We start from the raw sequence: 23,648 nt of genomic DNA on the forward strand, positions 1-23,648 counted from the left end.
GCCTGCAATTTCACATCCAACTCTAAGGAAGTGACAATCAGTGGTATCAAACTCGTACAATGTACATTTTCAAATTGCAACACCAGAAATGCGGTTTACTGCATCAACAGCCTATGTGATAAAAATTATATCGGACAGACCACTCAGCCTGTGAAGAGCAGGAACTTGCAACATTGATCTAGGGTTCGCTGTAGAACAGCAGGGGCTCCCATTGTGGAACATTTGGAATCTGCACAACATTCAGAGGTCGACAACAAATGGTATGTCTTTTTGTAGGCAGTCCAGATGGCAGAGGCGAATGTATTGAAGACCTGTTGCTACGAACAGAGACCACATTTATAGAAAAATATCAGACACATCGCCAAGGTCTCAATCAACAAGAGGAATCGATTCTTCTAATTAGAGTCTAAGGAGGGGGACACGTAGGGACCAGAAGCATAGGTGACTCTATTCCACAATCTGAGAATGGCTCATGATCACACATTACAACAAGCATGGCTGTTTGCCACTTTTACTCAACACTGCATCCACTGTGTGGATTTGCTAAGTTGCGAAATGGGTGCCTCGAGACTCGGGCTCATACCATGAAGACAGGGTGCTTTGTAGATGAGAAATACCACAAAATAAAATGATGGATGGAGTGTAGAAAGTTTTCAAACACTCATCCCCAGTCACGGATCTGGGTTTAATACATTGTTATTTTGCTTGCCATGTCACACTAGTTTGGACCCAACCATATGCAAATCAGTCTTGACCCTGCTCCCCATGGGAACAGTCCAGCCCGAACTGCCAAGCCAGGCCCTCCCTCGATTGGAAACAAGCACTTGACCTGGCAGTTTGGACTGGACTGTTGCAATAGGGAGCAGGTTCAAGACTGATTTGCATATGGCTGGGTCGAAACTGGGGTGGCATAGTAAGCAAAAGATTAACATATTTAACCCAGATCTGTGACTTGAATAGGGGTGTTTAAAAAGTTTCAGCACTTTGTCCATCATCATTTTGTGTTGCTAAAGTTGCTCTAAGTGGTCATGCTATGCCCAGAAGTGGGTCCCTTGCTCACTGTGCCACTGTATTCAAGCTAGCCTGGCTGATGAAGGGTTATACCCCAAAACTGGTCCCAGTATGCTTGTTTGCAGTCCAAAGAGGACCTGGCCTGGCAGTTTGGGCTGGGCTGTTCCTATGGGGAGCAGGGTCAAGACTGATTTGCATATGGCTGGATCCAAACTGGGCTGGCATGGTGAGCAAAAGAACAATGGATTTAACCCAGGGCTGTAACTGGGGGGTGAGTATTAGAAAAGTTTCAGCACTCTGTCCATCATTCTTTTGTGTTGCTAAAGTTGCCCTAAGTGGCCAGGGTATGCCCAGACATGGGTCCCCTGCTCACTGTGCCGGCCCTGGGGGTGTCCCTTTTATAAATCCCAAAGGGGAGCCCGAGTGTGATTATCACCTTTCTTTGCACTTCCTGGAGCGCGTTCTCCGGCGGGGCCCCCGCTGCCGCTGCGTTTGACTGTCTGTTTGCTGCCTAATGTGGGCTTGACGCTGCTCCCCTCTGGCGGAACCCAGTGGGACCTCCTCCGTTAACCATGTCCAGGCCGTCCCAGAGGTCTCAAATAAATATGTCTTGTTGTTATGGACCACCCTTATCTTAGCAGGAAAGAGAAGGCGGTAAGGCACATCCATTGCTCTCTGCTTTTGTTTCACCTCTATAAAAGAGCGGCGTTGTATCTGCACGTCCCTTGTGTAGTCTGGAAACACCATGACTTTTGTCGCCTGATGTATTGCGTCTGTGTCTTTGAAATTGAAAAGGTGGAGAATCACTGGCCTTAGCGGAGAGCCCGGCGGAGGCCTGGCTTGTAAGGGCCTGTGAGCTCGTTCAATCGCAAACCACGTTGTGAGGCAATCACAGGGCATCCAGGACCGGAACCATTCCTCCAGGAATGCGGCCAGGGAGGAGGCCGCGGCGTTCTCCAGAAGTCCCACGATCTGAAGATTATTGCGTCGGGACCTGTTTTCGGCGTCTTTGGCCCTGCGGTACAGTTCTGCTGTGCGAGCTGTTAGCGTTGACACCTGTATTTTAAGGGCAGTCAGATCGTCCTCCACTGTGGAGATTCTGGACTCCGCTTCCGTGATCGTGGTTGTTGCATTGCGGAGGTCCTGGCGTACTAAGGCCACATCTACCTGTACTTTTCCGATCTTAGCCTCCACCGCTGCCTGGGACGCCTGAATCACCTGAAGGATGGCCACCAGATCGCCGGTCCCGGCCTGCTTCTCATCCTCTCTTTCCTTGCTCCACTTGGGCCTGTGGCAAATTGGTCTATGCGCGTCTGCGCGGCAGCCGGGCGGGTCTGTCTATCCTTGCCCATTACCCCTGAGGCAACCGGGTGCGCCTGCAGGCCTGCTCCTGTATCTTGCTTCAGGTGCCAACGTTCGTTGGTCTTTGGGGCCCGGTCCTTGTTAAACCACCACCAGTGGCCACCTCTCTATGTCCGTATGCGCATTGATAAATGGATCCTCACCTTTGTAAGTGAGCGCTGCAGGGTTAATCCTTCAGGCCCCACTGTCACGACTTCTTCTTTCGTGGCGTGGAATGCCAGTTGCACCCTGTGGAGTTTCTGAGACCGAGTCAGGGGCCCTGCGCTCCTTATTGGCCAGAGGGGCCTTCCTTCAGGGCCCTATTCCACCACCGGCACCCGCTCTTGTGCCTCCAGGTGCCCAGAGCTACAGTCCCCTCTTCAGGCAGTTAGTCTCCAGGGCCTCCCAGAGGTAAGTGGAACAAAGGGCGGTGGGAGGGAGGCCCTCGCCCCCCTTCGGCTTTCTCAACCCCCAAGGGGCAAGTCCTTGCATCAACCCTGCTCCCCCCCTTCTTCCAGCAAGTTCTCTCTGACCCTGAACCGGAGCGCTAGGGGGGAGGGGAGAAAAACGCTGAGTCAAGCAACGCACCCCAGCCAGCGCCCCCCCCAGACCCAGGGGGGGCCTTATGCAGGATTCTTAAAGTTATTCTTTATATTTGTGCACGTTTTGGTACATGCCTTTGACACAGTCCCGAAGAGACCCGAATTACAGGGCTGTAAATTTTGACTTTTCCACACATCCCATGAGGAGGCTGTACAAAGACCTCTGAAACAATAAATATCATCATTATAGCATCGGCTTCTATCCGAGTTGTGGAAATACTTTCCTGGCATTACTTTCTCTTATGGGTAGACCCTTTAATAATTTTCTTTTTTTCCGTGGCATTAGACCTGAAGACAGGACTTTCAGGTTTTCTAAAACATTTAAGAAGACCGTCTTTCTTTTACAAATCTATTGCAAGGATTGTACCTTCAAGGAAATTATAATTGTTTGTGTTCACCAAATCATAATTGTACTGATGTCTAAATATATGTATATCAACATCGAATTACACTAATGTTTTGTCATTTAATACATGTTTGTCAGTATTGTTTACTAATTTGTTGGGGACATATATGAAATTGAAAATGTAGACAGCTGTGCCAATTGGAAATGAGGTATTTGTTTTACTCTCCATTATTATGAATGACCTGAGAAATTACAAGATGTTTTTTCAAAGTAATATAGTTGATAAAAGTGTTGAAAGTCATTAATTATTATGGTATTTCCAATAACAAGTGATAGGTTATTGGATTTCAGTGTCTTTGAAAACAAATGTATTACATTATTGCATTATTCTTCATGGCAGTTGTAAGTCTGAATTTACAAAACTATTGTGATACAAGAAAATCGTAGCAAACATATTGACAACCAGAATATTGTGAAGGTACATCTAAAGAGGAGAATCTTAACGTTTTATTTACACTTTTGGTCGTGGGCATTATTAAGCAGGAGCCTATGTGAAGGGTAGGTGGGGAGGAAATGAAATATGTCTGCAGAGTGGAAAGAAGACTTGAAGATGGGAAAGTGGAGTAGTCCAGAACAAAGGGTTTCTGTAATCCAAGGTACCAGTGTAATGGAAAAAAGTAGAATACGTTTATTATCCTTAACTAAAGGTGTTAGAGACTAAGAGAAAGGGATTCAGTGCTCTAAGACACAACTGTAAAAGGAAAGATAAATTGGTGCAGATTAGGTGCATTCGAGTTGCTGGGGGCAGGGGGGGGCAGAGAGTCAGGTGTATTTTTGCCCAAGGTTAAAATTTGTCTTCATAAAACATTATTGCTTTTTTCTTGAACCCACAGATGCAGAATCACTGTTCTTTCTCCTTTGTTTCACCTCAGGTACAGGCAATTCTGATTTTCTGAAATCCTATTTTCCCTCTTCACAGGTATTGAGCAGCACATCCAAACTCCTTGTACCTATCACTTTTGTTGAATACACTAAATAACAAAAAGAAAGTATTTCCCCTGGAGGAAAGGATAGAGATATTACTTTTGAAAAATAAAAATAAAATATTTTTGATGTGAAGGTTGAAAGACTCTTGTCCATGGATTACAAATACATGTTGAGATATTAAGAACAGTGGCATAATGGGGATTAATGGCAAGGAATCAAGAGATTAGGAAGCTTTTAAAGGACTTGAACAGATGTTCATTCTGCTTTCCGATTATATGTGCATATTTTGTGCAAGTTCCTCTTTAGCAAAACTGAACAGCCCCGTTATCCACGTTTTTGTCTGTCCCATGTGCTCTGCTTTCATTAGCATTCTATTTCAAATATCCATTTAGTTGATAATTATATAAGCACATGCTGAAGGTTATATACATATTTATCTGACTCACTACATCAACACTTGTGCCTAAAGTACTGGAAAAGGTTGTAACAGTAATCTCATAAAACATTTTGAGGACCGTAAAAGATTTGGAGTGATGTTCATTGGAATATACATATATATTTTTTTGTTTAGTAATCTAACCCTTAATACGTATACGTGAATACATAGCACACAACTGTAGTGGAAAGGTCTATTGACTCAAACCATCTTATGTGCATATCTAAACAACAGTACATTTTACATAACAATACTATAGACTTCCATATGATTTACATACCATCTGTCTTTTTCCCAGGATAAACAACAGTTCTACAAACCTAAACCTGGTTTATTTATTTATTTGTGATACACGCAAAATAGAAAACGTAAAGGCATACAGTAAGCCATGAGTAATCAATTCCAATTTTCATTAATATGCAAAAATAAATCTCATTTGTAATTACATCCCAAGCAAAGCTGAATTACTGTAACATATTATGAAGCAATTCATGTAGCACATACTGCAGGTATAAGCTGTGCAGGTTTAAATTATGATATTATAAATCAATATGACAAGCCCCAGGATGATAAAACTCTGCTCTAATTAGCACAGCAGTTAATTAGTTTTAGAATTAGAAGGTAATTGCTGCTAGTCCTCCTCAGGATGTCACCAACAATGTCCAGGTATCATTTTATCTAGGTAATACATAGATATTTATTTCTGTAAAAAGCAAAGAAAGTAGAAGTAAGATATGCTTCGCAACCATACCTAAAACACACATCTAATATATTACCTGACATCCCATTTTATTGACAATTAATAATTAATTATACATATTTCTTCACAGCTTTTGTTTTTATGTATATTGCTTATTAACAAGCTTGTTAAGTCCAAGTTTAGGATAAAACTAGTTAGCTCCATAAAACAATCATGTATATATTTACTAACCTTGTTTTTGAAAACGAATTCATCACCCCTTCCCTCACCCATTCCATATACCTGCAACTGGTACATCAAGGTTGCAGGTATATGGAAGGGTTACAGTCTTTCAGCACATCTCTCCATAGCCATTGAGTTTGGACCCACTGAAGGTCTCTACCCTTCTCTTCCTGTTGTCTAAATGATATACCATGATTTACTTCCCTTGTAGTCTTTCTTTTCATTTAATCTCTTATTGATCTCTGGTTAATGTCCATCCCACGGTAGTCTTTTATGTTTGGTGAATTCCGATATACATTTGCAATTGATCATTAGTTTATATGTTATATATCCTCTTCAAACAATGTATCACATGTAGCAATACAGGTCAAATATTTCATTTACACTATCATGGCTGATTGTAAGAAATATAGTCACCACCAATCTCATTTTAACAACACTGTGAGAGTTGCCATTTTGCTGTGGTGTCTTTACCACTTCATAGACCTGGTAACAAAATTAGGTAAGTGCATGTTTATTCACAAGAAAATGTTTTGCTAATGTTGGTCTCGAGTCTTTAATCCTCATTGTTGACTTGTGCTTTTATATTTGTATTTTGACCAGCTGTGTGGTCTTGCTAATACAGTATTTACCACATGATTACTTGATGAGGTATATTATAATACTTTTGTCTCATTTCACCTAATCTCTAATAGGAATTTCTCCAAAAACTTTGAAAATTCTTGATTTAAAAAAAAATCCACAGTGAGCCTGTTTCATCCTACAATATTTTGTAATTGTGATGTAGGGCTTTCTTTGATTGTTTAAACTCTGCTAAAAGATATAGGCCCTTATTCTGAATCTGGCGGGTGGCGGTAGCCGCCCGCCAGGGGGGAACCGGCATTTGGCCGCCATGCGGCCAAAATACCGCTTCCCGCATTCGGACATTCCCGCTGGGCCGGCCGGCGCTAACCAAGTTAGCGCCGGCCCGCCCAGCGGGAATGGGGGCCGCAACACAGGAGCCGGCTCCGAATGGAGCCGGCGGTGTTGCGGCGGTGCGACGGGTGCAGTTGCACCCGTCGCGCTTTTCACTGTCTGCTAGGCAGACAGTGAAAAATATCATGGGGCCCTGTTAGGGGGCCCCTGCACTGCCCATGCCAGTGGCATGGGCAGTGCAGGGGCCCCCAGGGGCCCCAGGACACCTGTTCCCGCCAGCCTCTTCCTGGCAGTGAAAACCGCCAGAAACAGGCTGGCGGGAAGGGGGTCAGAATCCCCAAGGCAGCGCTGCTTGCAGCGCTGCCCTGGAGGATTCTCCCAGCCGGGGGAAATCCGTCGGGAAACCGCTGGACCCGGCTGGGCGACCGTGGCTGGGCGACCGCGGCTGTATCGTCGCGGTCGGAATGACGAATGAAGCACCGCCAGCCTGTTGGCGGTGCTTCTGTCATTCGCCACCATGGCGGTCTATGACCGCCAGGGTCGGAATGAGGGCCATAGTCCCTCATTACAACCCTGGCGGTCGGTGCAGAAGTGGCGGTAATACCGCACACAAGCTAGGGGAAAAAAAAAAAAAATTACAAGCATGGCAGTGACCGCCATGCAAAACCGCCACTTCTCCACTCCGACTACCAGGGTGGTAAAGACCGCTGGGCTGGAAACATTGGTCTCCAGCCCGGCGGCCGTCACTACACTGCCGGCGGTATCATGACCTCGCATACCGCCATGATTTTCGTGGAGTTCTGTACTGACACGCAATCCATGGCGGTAGGCACTATCAGTGCCAGGGAATATGTTACCTTCCACTGATAGGGGTCTCCCCCCCTCGCCTGAGTCCTCCCCGCAAACCCACGATACCCCTACCACTCCCCAAAGGTGGTAGGAGCCCCCCAACATTGACACACACACACACACCCCTACAAGCACACTCACACTACAACTACACATACACACACATACACACACACATATACAGAGACATACACACAGACACACAGGCAGACATGCACACATTTTCCAAACACACAACACCCCTCCCCCCCCGGCATGCATACACGCACTCACACACACCCTCTACACACTCACACACACACACCCATGCATGCACACAACACACAACCCCCCCACCCCTTCCCCTAACGGACGATCACCACACCTGGTCCGGTGATCCTCTGGGAGGGAACAGGATCCATGGGGGCTGCTCTGTTACCAGCTCCCCATCACCAGAACACCGCCACACCGAATCCTGGGACGTGATTTGGTGGGCAGTGTTCTGATGACATGGCGGTGGAGGTGGAGCAGCCCCCACTTCACTGCCGACTGCCAGTATGGCTGCTGGCGGCTCTCCTTCCGGAAAAGGGCAGAGGGCTGCCAGGAGTCATAATACGCTATGCGGAAAACCGCCTGCACTGGCGGTCTTAAGCACAGCGGTACCTCAGCGGTCTTGCTAAAAGACCGCCAAGGTTAAAATGAGGCCCATAGTAACAAGAAATAAGTAATCCTATTTACTCCTATATGTCCATTGGAAAAGACTTCTCCATTGGGGAATACAGTGTCAACACTTATACAACAAGTGATGCATCTCATGTCACACATATACTCCAACAACTCTACCTTGACTTTCACTAGCAATTTCAAAGCATATTCAAAACTGAATGAGATAGTTGTCTGTTTCTTGTAGATTGAACTGACATGCCCAATAAAACTACTTCTGCTTTCAACTCACCATTGGCTGTAATTGTGCAAAACTTTTCAAACTTTCACACAAAGGGTCACATATTCATATAAAGACATTAAAAAAGGATGAATGATCAAAAGGTGTGCGGTCTATGAAACTCCCAGAGTGTGACAGTCATGGACAGCGGTTTTAGGTGATTTGCTCAAATGACTAATGACTGGCCACTGGACCGTTTCTTTCACCTTTGAAGTCAAAATAAATCAAATTCTTGATTTAAAAATTACAGTTCAAACAAACAAATTGTTTCAAATTGGACCATTTACTGACAAAGTCATTAGCACAAATAAAACTGTATACTTAAGCATTCATGATTGGAGCCTGACATCCAAAATCTATAAATCATTAGTCAATCAACATAAACCCTGAAACGTAATTAAAAATTCAAAGTCATACATAACATTAATAATTTTTCTTAGTCTCAGTGTTCTCATTGTAATAGTTGTCGAAAGCCACTTGAATGTTCTTCTTCTTAAAATCTACCACTATGAACCTACATTACTTAAAAAATTAATATACAATCAAAAGAAAAAAACCCACAATACTCCGTTTTGGCACGTGAAATATGACAGTGGATTGCAGTGCACCCAATATTACCTTTTGGAACTTTGGCGGAGTCTGTTTTGGTCGCTTCATTTCCAGCAGATATCAGAGGCAATCTCAACAATAGTTTAGATGTTCTGTAAATGTTTGCGACACAGTTTGCTTCTCATTACTCAGTGCCCCTCTATTAGAAAGACAAATTTGCACATTGGACCATGAATTGCACATGTTAAAAATCGCTTACCCGTGCTGCATTAAAAGTCAGACTTTTGTTTAATTCCTCCTTTGGATTGTATGCCCGAATATCGAGTATAAAGATATCATCCTACAAAAATAGTGTAGCCAGCATATTTACTACCACAATATCATGAAACTACGTACATATATGTATATATATTTACTATTTGTGACCCATATCTAAGTGTCTTGCAGACCCATATTTCCCTAACTTCACAATATTGTGGTAGTCAATATTTGTATTGTGATAATTTTGCAGGATCATATTTAAAACGCAATATTCTAGTAAAATGTCCTCATTTGAATTTCAAAATGTCCTTACTTGGTTGTTTTTCTGACACAGTTGTGTAACTTCCTTGATATGTCGTATAGTTCGGTTCTAACATGTCATTTTCAAATGGATAGTACTCTCATATGCAGAACTTCCCAACAATTCTGATTTTGTGAACTGAAAGTGTTCGTTTTTTATGTTTTTTCTCATTTGTCTCTTTTACAAAGCCATTCTTTTCATTGTGACTTAATAGCCCGCTGGTCCCTGGGGCCTGTCTTTTATTCAGATTTCCTCCTTTCCACTTCTAGTGTTAAGAAGAATGTCCTCTATTTGTCAATACCAGGCCCTCGACCTCTTCCATCAGGTTGAGTCAGTGAAACAGAAAGGCCCATTGAAAGCTAGAAAACTAATATGCACAAAGAAGAGTCTACAGAGGGGGTATATCAGGGATGCAAACCCATGGACAGCATGTATGAATTATGCATATACTGTTGCATTCATATAGCAGAGATTGGCCACTACAGCACTGAAAAAGGAGCAATGGTCTTCATAGGTACTCTCTTTTCTGCCACATAGAATGCCATCGTTTTCTTCTGCTTCTTTAAGGAACGTCTGCCTCTGAAGAGTCCCGTTGTCTAGTGGGACACAGCAGTAACCACCTCGTCATCTGAAAAACAATAGAAATCCAGCTTCATCTAAAGAAAGTAAAGTCTGGGGGTGACCCTGCAGAAAGGGTCATTTTCAACAATCACCTTCTTAGACACACTCGGAAAAGGAGGTTAACCTCCTGCAGTCTCTGAGGCGTTGAAAGTTACTCCCTGCAGGTGGTCTTTGAACATACAGAATAAAGAGCATAGGGGCCAGAATGCAGACATGCCTGTCTGTTGTCCAGGCATAATGTGAGGGAATCAGTTTTGTAAATGAGATCTAGGGGACCAACAAGGGCAGGATCGGCTTTTGTAGGTAGCAGTGCTTCTTGAGAATGCTGCCTATTGGTCAGATCTGGTGCACAGAAAACATCACCTAGGAACCTTTCTCTATGCAGACATATTTGGGCCTTAGCAAGGATAACAACAGTTTCAGACCCGTCACCTCCATCTCAGATACTATGGCCCAGATTTAAAAAGGCCTAGCCCCTCCTTGTGCCACATTAGCGTCATTTTGTATGACGCTAATGTGACTCAGTGAGGCCAAATTTGCAGCACCAGATTTACAAAGTGGCACAATGCATGCATTGTGCAACTCTGTAAACCTTTGCGCTACATTATGCCTGCGCCAAGCAGAATGTATGCAAAGGGGGCATTCCCCAGTTAGGGGCGCCAGAAAAAATGGTGTAAGGAAATCTATGAGATTTCTTCGCATCATTTTTTACACCACTTTTAACGCCTGCTCAAGAGCAGGCATTAAGAGGGGGCTTCCATTCTTTAGAATGGGGGCCTATGTACTCTGCAGGAGTAGCGCCAATATTATGGCGCTACTCCAGCAGAGTCCATCAATAGTGTCATGAGAAATTATGCTATTGCCCCCTACCCTGCGCCATGGTGTGCCATATTTTATATATGGCGCACACATGGTGGCGGCAGTGGGATGCTAAGGGGAATGGACAGTGGCACTGCACTCAGTGCAGCACCACTTTCCATAAATATGCCCCTAAATTTAACTAGTCCTCGATGGTAAGCAATGAGTAGGCAGACATATGTTCTCCTCTATGGTCTATGTACTGGGTTTTATAACCACTTAAATGTTTCCATATGCAAATATTACGTTAGGACAATTAAACTTACTGTTCAAACAGTGGCGACTCTGAACAGGTACGCTCTGAAAGAAATTGAGGGTAAAAGTATGTTAGTATGGATGTATCACCCCGCAAAGGAACGCTATACAGAACGATAAAAAGGATGGTAAAAGCAAGCAAGATGTCAAGGACTAAGCATTAAGTTGCATTGAGCTGAGTCAATTCCCCCCCCCATGTGTCTTGATAAGTCTCATAACGTTAATATATGTTAAAGATCTGGACATATAATAACCTACGTTTTTGACTATTTTGTGTGCGTGGGAGTTCATTTAAGCAACATGGGTTTGTTTTTTAGAATATTGCAGGATGCTCTGCCCTGTTTTCTGTAAGTGCCACGTGCCTTCTGCTCCACACTGCTCAGCCTGAAGGGAATTTTTCACTTCTGCACTGCTTGTTATGAGCATCAGGTAAGAGATAAAACTTTCCTCGCAACTTGACTTTGTTAAGTCTCAGAAAAAGGGAGGGGCCCCCACCAGCTGTAATTTAGAGTTTCTACGGAATGCAAGTCATATACCTCACCATCAAAGAGAGAGGCAAGAGAGACAGCTGTTGATCCTGGGACATGATGTCTAAAGGTACGGAGTACTGAAGACCAGTTGGTATGCAGCAGGCATGGGCAAGGGCAGAGCTGGCTTTAGCGCAGGTGGTACCTTGTGCGACCGTCTTTTTTTGGCGCTCCCACCCCATGACCACCTCATCAGATTCCCTCACTCCCACCAGGCAAATGTGCCCGTCATCTCTCCATAGCCCCCCTTTCACATACATCGGTTTTTTAAAGCGCTTGTAAAGGTTGGCTTTACTAATCCACTCAGCTATCCACGTAAAACATAGTTCTGTTCTTTGCAGCAGGCATATTAACGCGCTGCGCTACTTTATTGCAAGTAAAAGCTGCCAAAAACTCCCATCTCTCTAGCTATCAGGAACGTTAATCACAAGAGGTATCTTGACATTTTAATTGCAAGTGAAAGGTGCCGCTATTATCTCTCTCCCTATCAGGAACATAAATCACAAGAGGTAGCTTGACATTTTAATTGCTTCCGGAAGGCTGGTACTTTTCAGCAGGTGATTTTAAATCACAAGTTTCATAAGTTATTGCTAAACACTGCGCCACCCTTGAGGTCAGCGCCCACCAATCCAGGTCAGCACCTGGTGCGGCCGCACTGCTCGCTCTGCACTAAAGCTGGTCCTGGGCAAGAGTAACACCGTTTTGCAACAAAGCAGCATTTAACCATAATATACTGGCTTGCTGGATGGAAAATATTGGATGGAAATGGTTGGTTGTGTGCCTACTGACGAGGCTTATGGGCATGAGTCCCAGCTTGGTGCTTTATGACCTTCATTCTTCCATAGTTGTTTGCATGATTTTGCTGACTTTCATTGTATTTCTATTGATAGCTACTACGGAGCACTTAGTAGACCACAAGCACTTATCAAGTAGTACACTGATAAATATGTATGTTTCTGTTTATATGCATTAGAATCTCACTTAATATTACTGTTAGAAATTGGTTTTTTGGTTGGCAGTCAGGTTACCCTCTGTCCAAGCAAGAACCTTCACTCTAGTCAGGGTAAGTCACACACAATCCAAAATTAGCCTGTGCCCATCCTCTGGTAGCTTGGCACGTGCAGTCAGGCTTAACTTAGAAGGCAATGTGTAAAGTATTTGTGCAATAAATCATACAATACCACAATATAGCACCACAAAAATACACCACGCAGTGTTTAGAAAAATATATATTTATCAGGATAATTGTAGATCAAAACAAATAAAGATGCAATGTGAAAATTGTTGAGATATCACTGGAAAGTGATATAAAATGACTTAAGTCTTTAAAAAGTAAACAAAGTCTCTTTCAAGCACAAAGTATCTGGTTTGGAGTGGAAAATCTCCACAGAGGGCCGCAGAAGAAGAGATACGTGGAAAAATGGTGTGTGCGTCGATTTCTCCCCAGCACAAACGGACTTGCGTCGTTATTTTTCACACCGGGAAGTCGTGCGGCGATTTCCGGCGTGCGGACAGTCTCTTTCTGTGGGTCGCGGGGATTACCAGATGTCCCGGGTCTGTGCGTGGATTCTCCTGCTTGTTTTCCGTCTTCGCGTCATTCTGCAGGGCTGTGCGTCGAAGTTTCGCTCTCACGGCAGGCGTTGCGTCGATTTCTCCTCTGGAGGTCAGGCGGCGTTGCCCTTGCGAGGCCGTGCGCCGAAGTTCCGGTCGTCCCGAAGGCATTGCGTCTATCAGCGTCGGTGTGCCGCGGAACAAGCTGTGGGTCTAAAATTTCAGAGCACGGAGCGTCCAAGTGAAAAAGAGAAGTCTTTTTGGTCCTGAGACTTCAGGGAACAGGAGGCAAGCTCTATCCAAGCCCTTGGTGAGCACTTTCACAGCCAGACAAGAGTTCAGCAAGGCAGCAGGCCAACAGCAAGGCAGCAGTCCTTTGTAGAAAGCAGACAGGTGATCCTTTGAGAAGCCAGGCAGTTCTTCTTGGCAGGATGTAGTTTCTGGTTCAGGTTTCTTCTCCAGCAAGTGTCTGATGAGGTAGGGCAGAGGCCCTGTTTTATACCCAAATGTGCCTTTGAAGTGGGGGAGACTTCAAGGAGTGGCTAAGAAGTGCACCAGGTCCCCTTTCAGTTCAATCCTGTCTGCCAGGGTCCCAGTAGGGGGTGTGGCAGTCCTTTGTGTGAGAGCAGGCCCTCCACCCTCCCAGCCCAGGAAGACCCATTCAAAATGCAGATGTATGCAAGTGAGGCTGAATACCCTGTGCTTGGGGTGTGAATGCCCAAGGAGCTGTCAACCAAGCCCAGCCAGACGTGGATTATAAGGCACAGAAATATTTAAGTGCAAAGAAATGCTCACTTTCTAAAAGTGGCATTTCTAGAATAGTAATATTAAATCCGACTTCACCAGTCAGCAGGATTTTGTATTACCATTCTGGCCATACTAAATATGACCTTCCTGCTCCTTTCAGATCAGCAGCTGCCACTTCAACAATGTATGAGGGCAGCCCCAATGTTAGCCTATGAAGGGAGCAGGCCTCACAGTAGTGTAAAAATGAATTTAGGAGTTTTACACTACTAGGACATATAACTACACAGGTACATGTCCTGCCTTTTACCCACACAGCACCCTGCTCTAGGGGTTACCTAGGGCACAGATTAGGGGTGACTTATATGTAGAAAAAGGGGAGTTCTAGGCTTGGCAAGTACTTTTAAATGCCAAGTCGAAGTGGCAGTGAAAGTGCACACACAGACCTTGCAATGGCAGGCCTGAGACAAGGTTAAGGGGGCTACTTAAGTGGGTGGCACAACCAGTGCTGCAGGCCCACTAGTAGCATTTAATCTACAGGCCCTAGGCACATATAGTGCACATTACTAGGGACCTATAAGTAAATTAAATAGTCCAATCAGGTATGATCCAAAGTTACCATGTTTAAAAAGGGAGAGAGCATATGCACTTTAGCACTGGTTAGCAGTGGTAAAGTGTGCAGAGTCTATAAAGCCAGCAAAACAGGGTCCAAAAAGTGGAGAGAGGCAGGCAAAAAGTTAGGGGTGACCACCCTAAGGCATGTCAGGTCTAACAATTACAATGACAGTTTTTTCATTGATTTACGCAATGTAATGTCTGTTACAATTTCTGTTGCATTGCTACACCATTGCCCAAGACAGAGCTCCATAAAATGGTTACCAGTAATGTGGGTAAACATTCATGCTTTCCTTTCAGGTATGTTGTTTGTTCATAACTTGAACAAAATTAGCTATTTCTGATGAAAATATGCAACGCATTCACAAATCCTATTACTCTATCTTTAGTTATTGTGGTATTTTAAAATGTGAAACATAAGGCCTGCTTATTTCAATATTTGTAAGCCTACACTCTTTGATGAAGTTTTACCACGATCCCTAAATTGTTTCTTTTGAGCAGATTTCAACAGAATCATATTAACAAATGAGGGTACATATTTACAAGGAGCTTTCGCTGCTGCTGCAACATATTGTTTGGACACAGTGGCTGCACATTCAGTGCTCCATATTTAAAAAGTGGCACTTTAGGCATAATGCGTCACTTTTCTCTGTCCTGTGTTGTTTTTACCTGCACCACAACTGGCTGTGCCAGGTAACGTTAATCATATGCATGGTAGGTGTTACCTTTTAAAATGCCCTGTAGAACTGACACATCCATATTTACAATGTTTTCGGAAAGTGGCGCATCATTGACAAGTGACAGGCAGAGTTCACATTACATCAAAATTCCTACGCCTCCCTAATTCAGGGATAAAAATGATCTGTGGCTTTTCAATAGGAATCTGACCAAATTAAGTCACTTTTCAAACTGGAATATGTCTGTATTTCACTTCCCCTAAACTAGAAGTGGTTCTACACTTGTGGGAATCATGTTCTAGGAATCCTTGACCAAGCTGAGACCATGGCACATATGATTTCATTGTCCACTGCAGCAAGGCAAAGTGACCTTGTGTACTTTTTGTAAGGGACAGGCCAGGATTGTCACTTCTCCATGGAGGAAGGAGTCCAGGCCTGCGTACTGCGAAGTACAACTGGTAAGTACACAACTAAGGTAGGTACTTCACATTCCAAAATATACTTGTATTCACTTACCATACACTGTCACTCACTATGCCACACTTACTCAGGGCTCTAAATACACATAAGTATACTATGCCCACTGTAATGTGATACATACACATATTGCATACATAACCTCTTACATCCGGGACCAATGTAAAAGTGTAGAAGGTGATATTCCACCATTTTACAGTCTTTTACATTGGTCATAACACATTAGACTACTTACAACAATTAAAACTGATGCAACACCTCTAAATTTGGATGCATTAGTTCAGAGGCCAACTTCAGTGATTCACTATTTGTGGGGCTGAGTCATTACAGCAAAGTTCCCATAGATGTGTCAGCATTTCTGATGCACTTTGGGTCCTTGCACCATGGTGCCCCATTTTGTAAATAAGGCACATCCATGGTGTCGGAACCAGTTCCTGTGCATCATAACTAATTATGATGCATTGCTGATGCAACGCAGCGATGCGTCATTTCTTGTCAATATGCCCCAGAGTCTTTTTTGCTGCAGCATTGGCTAAAGGTATTCAAGTTCAAGATATTTGTAAAGGTTCATAGTGATGGTCATATTGCACTTTTTTGTATCATGAAATAGGTCAAATTTCTTACGAATTTCAAAGTTCTTGACAATCTTGAGCAGGCTTTATAGGGCCTCAGTTTTGTTTGAGAGCTGACATGATTCTGAACAAAAATGAGGCATTCATTCCTTCATCCAGACCTTGTGGGATTTCTCCTACCTCCTGACTATAATTTGATAAGACCGAGCAGTGAAACAGAGGCACAATTCAACTAAAAATGCTGAAAAAGCACAGTCGTAATATGGTCATTGGACTGTCACTTTTGGGGCGGTCACAAGACAGCCACACTGTCACCAAGTCAACATGGCAGTTTAAAACTGCATGCACTGACTGGGCTTATAAAGTGGTGGTACAATAAGTGCTGAAAGCTCATTAGTAGCATTTCATTCACAGACCCCAGGTATATGTAGTACCACTTTACTACGTACTTATAAGTAAATTATGTGTGCCAATTGGGTGTAAGCCAAGTTTACCATGTTTAAAAGAGAGAGCCTTTAGCACTGGTACACAGTGGTGATGTGCACAGAGTCCTGAAAGCCAACAAAAACCTGTTCCAGACTAATGTTTGGGGGTGACCTTTCAGAAAGGCCAAGCCTAATACATGCAAAGTAGGAACAGTTAGGAGAATTAAAATAATGTCTCCTGCTATTAAGTGGTGCTATGAGCTCTTGATGCAGATGAATGCAAACAGCACATCACACTGTTTTGCATTACTTTGAAGGAACTGGTAGTGCAAAACTGATTTTCTTCTAGAAAGTAGATAAAAAGAATTGCACAGGTTAGAATCACCTTTTGTGACACAAATACATTTGAACCTTGGTTATTTTCTTTGCATGTTGAGCTGACAAAATAATTGTTAGGGGAAAGGCATGGCCATACCTGTGAAATCCCCTTACTAAGATGATGGATGGTCCAATTAACTCTATTGAAAGTTTCCAATCTAAGATAGAGGATCAGTTTTTCCTGTGATGCCAGTAATTATTTGAATCATCTATAAAGGAGTCGATGACAAGAGGAATATGCATCAAAGCCATCCCATCTCATTATTTTTTGTTGTGTACATCACCCACTTGACCTCAATTATTGCCCATGATTTTTGCCTCTTGCATCTGGATGCCATTTATACTCTTCTTGTGGATTTTTTGGCTTGGATCTTCTCTCTTACAGATGTCAGGAGAATCTTGTTGCCTGGCTTCTCTGCTACAACATTAATAACAAAGCTTCAACAGAGCATTATTAGTTCGCCAAGGAAGATTTTGATCTTTGTGGGGTTTTTCTCCTCACTTGAATAGTCTATTTCTATTTCTGTATAACTGGATTACTTTAACATCCTTTTTTATAAGGCAGCAATTACTGAATGCACTGGATCCCAGAGATACACACTGGAGAAAATAAAATCCTTAAATATGTGCATAGGTTATAAATGCTTCCTTTGAGAGGTTAACTCCTTTATCCCAGAATCTGATTTCAAAGCTGTAGATAAATCCTTAGTCCTGCACAAATTAGACAGTGGGAGTTCTCTTCTGTCATGGATATCTAAGTTACACATTACACCTCTGAAAACATTTCTATCTGCCCCTGTAAGGCTGGTGTCCTAAACAAAAGCACTTTGAGGTCATAGTCACCTCATAGTCACTGCCCATAGAAGCTGGTAATTTATTCAAACTTGTATTTATCGAGCACAAATGATCCTGTCATGGTATTGACGATCTTGATGCCTCGTCTGGTTCTTAGGCTACTCCTTGGCATCAATGGCCTAGTCTTTCAAACTTCAGGGCCTCATTTATCAATTGGTGGACAGAGTGTAATGTCTCAGGATGATGGAGCCAATTTTTCCATCAGCTTGACAAAGTAACCACAAGCCAAAGTTAGAAATGACTGCCAAGAAAGCAATCATTTCTGAAGCATTGGCAGTAACTGCCATCACTCCAGTTCCTACCAATGCTTTTCAAGTTTGACTCAGGGCTCCATCAACATGGCAGAGCTGTCCATCAAACGTATCTTTTTACAAAAACAAAAGAGCCTGAAGCTGTATATACTTTTTGTAAACAAAAGGAATGCCCCTCTAACCATGGGAGTTATCTCCTATGGTGAGGAGTACATTAGACAGTTTTTACTGCCTCTTACCACCAGGGTTTTCTGACTGACCTGTATGTTCACACATAGAAATTAGGTGGGCAGACATAGAGGCCAACCTCTGATGGTCCTACTCTGTTGGATCGCCGGAGGGGTGTAACCATGGCGGAGCTAGATTAGTCTCTGCCTTGGTTTCATCTAAGTTCTGCCCACATTTAAATCAGGTGGGCAGGCCATTATATTGGCGGTAAGAATGTTTTGTTGTGAAAAAGTATCCTTAATGCTAACATGTAAATCAGCATCTTAGTCTGCCTAAGATCAGAAAGACCACTTCCAGTAGCCATGATGCTACTGATACAGAAAGGTGCATTGGAAATAATGCCTTCTAGAAGGAGTTTCAAAGAGGAAAAAATGTTTAATGCCCAAAAACCTCCAAGAATAATCCATGAATGCTTCTTAAGGCTGAGATTACTCGACCCAAAAAGATACTAAGTGGTAAGTTGGCGATAAGCTGAACAGATGGAAGGTAGTGCAGCTGTACAATGATGTAGAAAAGGCAACGCTGGAAGTACTGGGAGTAGAAGTCTACTGATGTGCAGAGCAATAAGAGAAGGAAAAGAGGTAAAGATTCCGGAAGAAATTCAGGAGCAAAAAGCCCAACAAAACAACAGCTTGAAGCATTGCGATGCAGAGAAGAAAGAGTAGCTTTCTTTTATAGGTCAGGAAACAGGAAGTTGTATTGTCTCCTTATTCATTAGGGAAAGAATGTCAAAAGTTTGCACTGCAATTACCTTCTTAGGTGTGACAGATATTACCTTGTCTGAGGACCTCACCAGGGAACTCTGGGAAGGAGAAGGCCAAGCAGGCCTATGGTATTGTCACGTAGGTTCTCATTATCCTAATGAGGCTACTGGATTTGGGCAGAAGAATCACATAGATTGAGGGGTACTACGTACAATTCTACACCATGTGGCACCTGTCGGCCTAATCCAGGTTTTCTGCCTAACTAGCAGCACCTCACCTCTGTCCAAGAACAGGGATTATTGTGGCAACCGGGCACATGACAAGAAAGACTCCTCAGGGGAATCGTGGTCCATCAGATCTCAGCACTTTCTCTCAGTTACGTTAGTCCCACACAGGCAAAGACAGGCAGAGGCAGAATGTATTGAAGTAACTGCATCTTAGATAAAATGGCATGTATTGCCATAGCTAGGATGATAAAATACAATAAATGCAAAATTGTGGCGAGAGTGAAACACAAGAACAGTCCCACCATACTGTCACTAGATGCGATATATAGTTCACCTACCTAAATTATGTTAGAGTGCAGCATAATAAGCCTTATTCCGCCCTTCAGGTTTTCCCCCTGGGAAGACATCATCCCTCATACCTGAGTAAGGAAGCGTGTAGTCTAGAGAGACACCCTCCCCATGTAGGTCAGGGGTTCGGCAGTCTAAGTAAGAAGCTGTAGTGAGGCAATCAGCAATCAGTATGCAGTCGTAGTCATCTGGCTGGAATCTCCCTCTAATGTGTATGGGACGAAGAAGTGTTTTTATAATTAAACAGTTGACATTCCAAGAAAGGGTCCCCATGTAGGAATATGTGTGTTTCTATGAATGCTGGAGACACAGCGTACACTTTTCTGCAAGAAGCCCCCCTCAAAGAATAATGCCACAAAGGAGGACCACACTGATGAGTCAGCCAGTGGGTAAATCTTAAAGGGATATCTAACAACCCAACATGTAGTGAAAGAAAGGCGTCTCGTCTGTCTAGGGCACACTCTTTGTAGAATGGCAGGGGAGCAGCAGCTGAACTGGGCACTGCTGCAGCTGCATGACAGGTCCAGTTCTTTGAAGTTCCAGGAAGTATGTGCAGTGATTATACCCCTTAGTAGTTGCTGTTATTTTTCCCCCACAGGATACATGAAGCATGACAAACAAATTAGCAGTACAAAGATGTAAGCCAATTATAAACCATGGTTTGAGAATGAAATTGGAAATAGAAGCTTGTGTCAAGTTTACAACCTTGTGGTTAACAAATCAGTCTCTAGTTTTTATGGATGAGTGTAGGATAAGGCATTGGATGTTTCTTATTGTTTTTAGGTCACTTCTGTATCCATCTATGAATCCCTGTGCTCTCTGCCACTCTAGTGGTGCTCACACCCAAAGACGCTGGCTTGATAAATCATGCTGTTAAAGGAATTGGGCACTCTATGAAGCTCTAAAAAGTATAATTCCCAATTCAGCGCTGCCAAGCAATTGAGATGTTTTGATATGGGTTTTAGTAGACCCTTCATTTGTTCATTAACAGAGGAAAAGGTCCCTGTAGATTTTGCCCATTGTGAAGTGGCATAAGCAATCAGGGCTAGCCATTATTCTTTACATTTAATCTTGTTTCATTAGGTCCAATTTTGACTTCTTTGACATTAACTTTAGTGCAGCTGTCTTATGTTGTCTCTTTTATTACGGGAGTATAATGCTGAGTGCATATATATATATATAAATATATATATATATACTTAATCAGCCATTGGTTCTTTTACATATTCCCAATATCCATTTTTATTAATATTGCCTGGGGGACCTATTTTACACCCACAGTTGAGCGACATATCTATATTATACAACACATTGTGAATTTAAAACAAAATCAAGTTCATACAAGATGGTAAGAAAATTCTCAAATCTTATGGTCAATAATTTGTCGTTAACTGTATAGTTGAAAATTTAACTCCTCATCCGCGTTGTGACCAAATGGAATCTTGGTACTTAACTTCACTATAAACTTTGACTCTAGTTAAGGGAGTTTTAAAGTTCTGTCTCCACTCCTTTCGTTTACTGGTACATGGGCTACCCCAAAGTAGCGCAATAATCTCCAATCCCTGTTGTGGTGTTGTGAGTAGTGCTTTGCCATTGCATAGATTTGGTCCTTGTTACAGACAGCTCTTATATGTTCTAATATTTATTTGCTTTTTAACCCCTTCGCTGCCAGGCCTTTTCCCCTCCTGTGCCGAGCCTTTTTTTGGCTATTTGCGGCAGTTTGCGCTTAGGCCCTCATATCTTTTTGTTCACATAAGCTACCCATGCCAAATTTGCATCCTTTTTTTCCAACATCCTATGGATTCTAGAGGTACCCAGACCTTGTGGGTTCCCTTGAAGGAGACCAAGAAATTAGCCAAAATACAGTGACATATTTTATTTTTTTTTAAATGGGAAAAAAAGGCTGCAGAAGGCGGCTTGTGTTTTTTTCCCTGAAAATGGCATCAACAAAGGGTTTGCGGTGGCAAGATCACCATCTTCCCAGCTTTCAGGAACAGGCAGACGTGAATTAGAAAACCCAATTTTTCAATACAATTGTGACATTTTACTGGGACATACCCCATTTTTACTATTTTTGGTGCTTTCAGCATCCTTACACTTAGTGACAGAAATGGGTGAGAAACTAATGCTGGATCCCAGAAAGCTAAACATTTCTGAAAAGTAGACATACATTTGAATTCAGCAAGGGGTCATTTGTGTAGATCCTATAAGTGTTTCCTACAGAAAATAGCAGCTGTAATAAAAAAATCTTGAAATTGAGGTGAAAAAAACACCCAATTTTCTCTACGTTTTACTCAGTAACTTTTTCCTGCGATGTCAGATTTTTTAAAGCAATATACCGTTACGTCCGCTGGACCCTTGTGGTTGCGGGGATATATAGGGCTTGTAGGTTCATCAAGAACTCTAGGTACCCAGAGCCAATAAATGAGCTGCACCTTGCAATGAGTTTTTATTCTATACCGGGTATACAGCAATTAATTTGCTGAAATATAAAAAGTGAAAAATAGGTATCAAGAAAACCTTTGTATTTCCAAAATGGCCACAAGATAAGGTGTTGAGAAGCAGTGGTTATTTGCACATCTCTGAATTCCGGGGTGCCCATAGTAGCATGTGAATAACAGGGCATTTCTTAAATAGACGTCTTTTTTACACACTGTCTTACATTTGGAAGAAAAAAATGTTGAGAAAGACAAGGGGCAATAACACTTGTTTTGCTATTCTGTGTTCCCCCACATCTCCAGATAAAAATGGTACCTCACTTGCATTGATAGGCCTAGCACCCGCGACAGAAAATGCCCCAAAACACAACGTGGACACATCAAATTTTTCCACAGAAAACAGAGGTGTTTTGTTACAAACTGCCTACCTGTGGATTTTGGCCTCTAGCTCTGCGGGCACCTTGGGAAACCTAGCAAACCAGTGCATTTTATTAAACTAGACACATAGGGGAATCCAAGATGGGGTGACTTGTGGGGCTCTGACCAGGTTCTATTACCAAGAATCCTATGCAAACCTCAAAATTTGGCCAAAAAAACACTTTTTCCTCTCATTGCAGTGACAGAAAGTTCTGGAATCTGAAAGGAGCCACAAATTTTCTTCCACCCAGCGTTCCCCCAAGTCTCCCAATAAAAATGGTACCTCAGTTGTGTGGGTAGACCTAGCACCCACGAAAGTAAATGGCCCAAAACAAAAGGTGGACACATCACATTTTTTCACAGAAAACAGAAGTGTTTTTTACAAAGTGCCTACCTGTGGATTGTGGGCTCTAGCTCAGTCGGCACCTGGGGAAACCTAGCAAACCAGCGCATTTATGAAAACAAGACACCTAGCGGAATCCAAAATGGGGCTCTGACCAGGTTCTGTTACCCAGAATCCTTTGCAAACCTCAAAATTTGGCCAAAAAAACACTTTTTCCTCTCATTTCAGTGACAGAAAGTTCTGAAATCAGAGAGGAGCCACAAATTTCCTTCCACCCAGCGTTCCCCCAAGTCTTCCTATAAAAATGGTACCTCACTCTTGTGGGTGGGCCTACTGCCCGCGAAAGGAAATGCCCCAAAACACTATCTGGACATATCAAAATTATCAAATACAAAACTACCTGTTTTTGCAGGGGGGCACCTGCGTTTTTGGTCCTGGGCTCAGCAGTCTTCTAGGGAAACCTACCAAACCCAGACATTTCTGAAAACTAGACACCTGAGGGAGTCCAGTGAGGTGTGACTTGCGTGGACCCCCCTAAGTTTTCTTACCCAGAATCCTCAGCAAACCTCAAATTTAGCAAAAAACATCTAATTTTTCCCACATTTCTGTATGGGATCACCGCACTGGGACACATTTCATACCACCCAATGTTCCCCTCAGTCTCCCGGTAAAAATGATACCTCATTTGTGTAGGT

At 43.0% G+C, this 23,648-nt stretch overlaps 1 protein-coding gene across 1 annotated transcript in view; it reads right to left on the reverse strand.

Annotated features, from left to right (window-relative positions):
• Positions 1–6,799: 6,799 nt before the first annotated feature.
• The window catches only part of LOC138246071 (uncharacterized), a 308,358-nt gene continuing 291,509 nt past the window's right edge, over positions 6,800–23,648 (reverse strand). The window contains exons 6-7 of the mRNA XM_069200275.1: positions 11,188–11,221; positions 6,800–10,070 (exon numbers count right to left, since the gene is read on the reverse strand). Coding sequence (XP_069056376.1) covers positions 10,067–10,070; positions 11,188–11,221 — 38 coding nt within the window. The 3' untranslated portion in view covers positions 6,800–10,066. The remainder of the gene's footprint in view (positions 10,071–11,187; positions 11,222–23,648) is intronic.

Source organism: Pleurodeles waltl, chromosome 7 (genome assembly GCF_031143425.1).
Source record: "Pleurodeles waltl isolate 20211129_DDA chromosome 7, aPleWal1.hap1.20221129, whole genome shotgun sequence".
NCBI classification, from domain to species: domain Eukaryota; kingdom Metazoa; phylum Chordata; class Amphibia; order Caudata; family Salamandridae; genus Pleurodeles; species Pleurodeles waltl.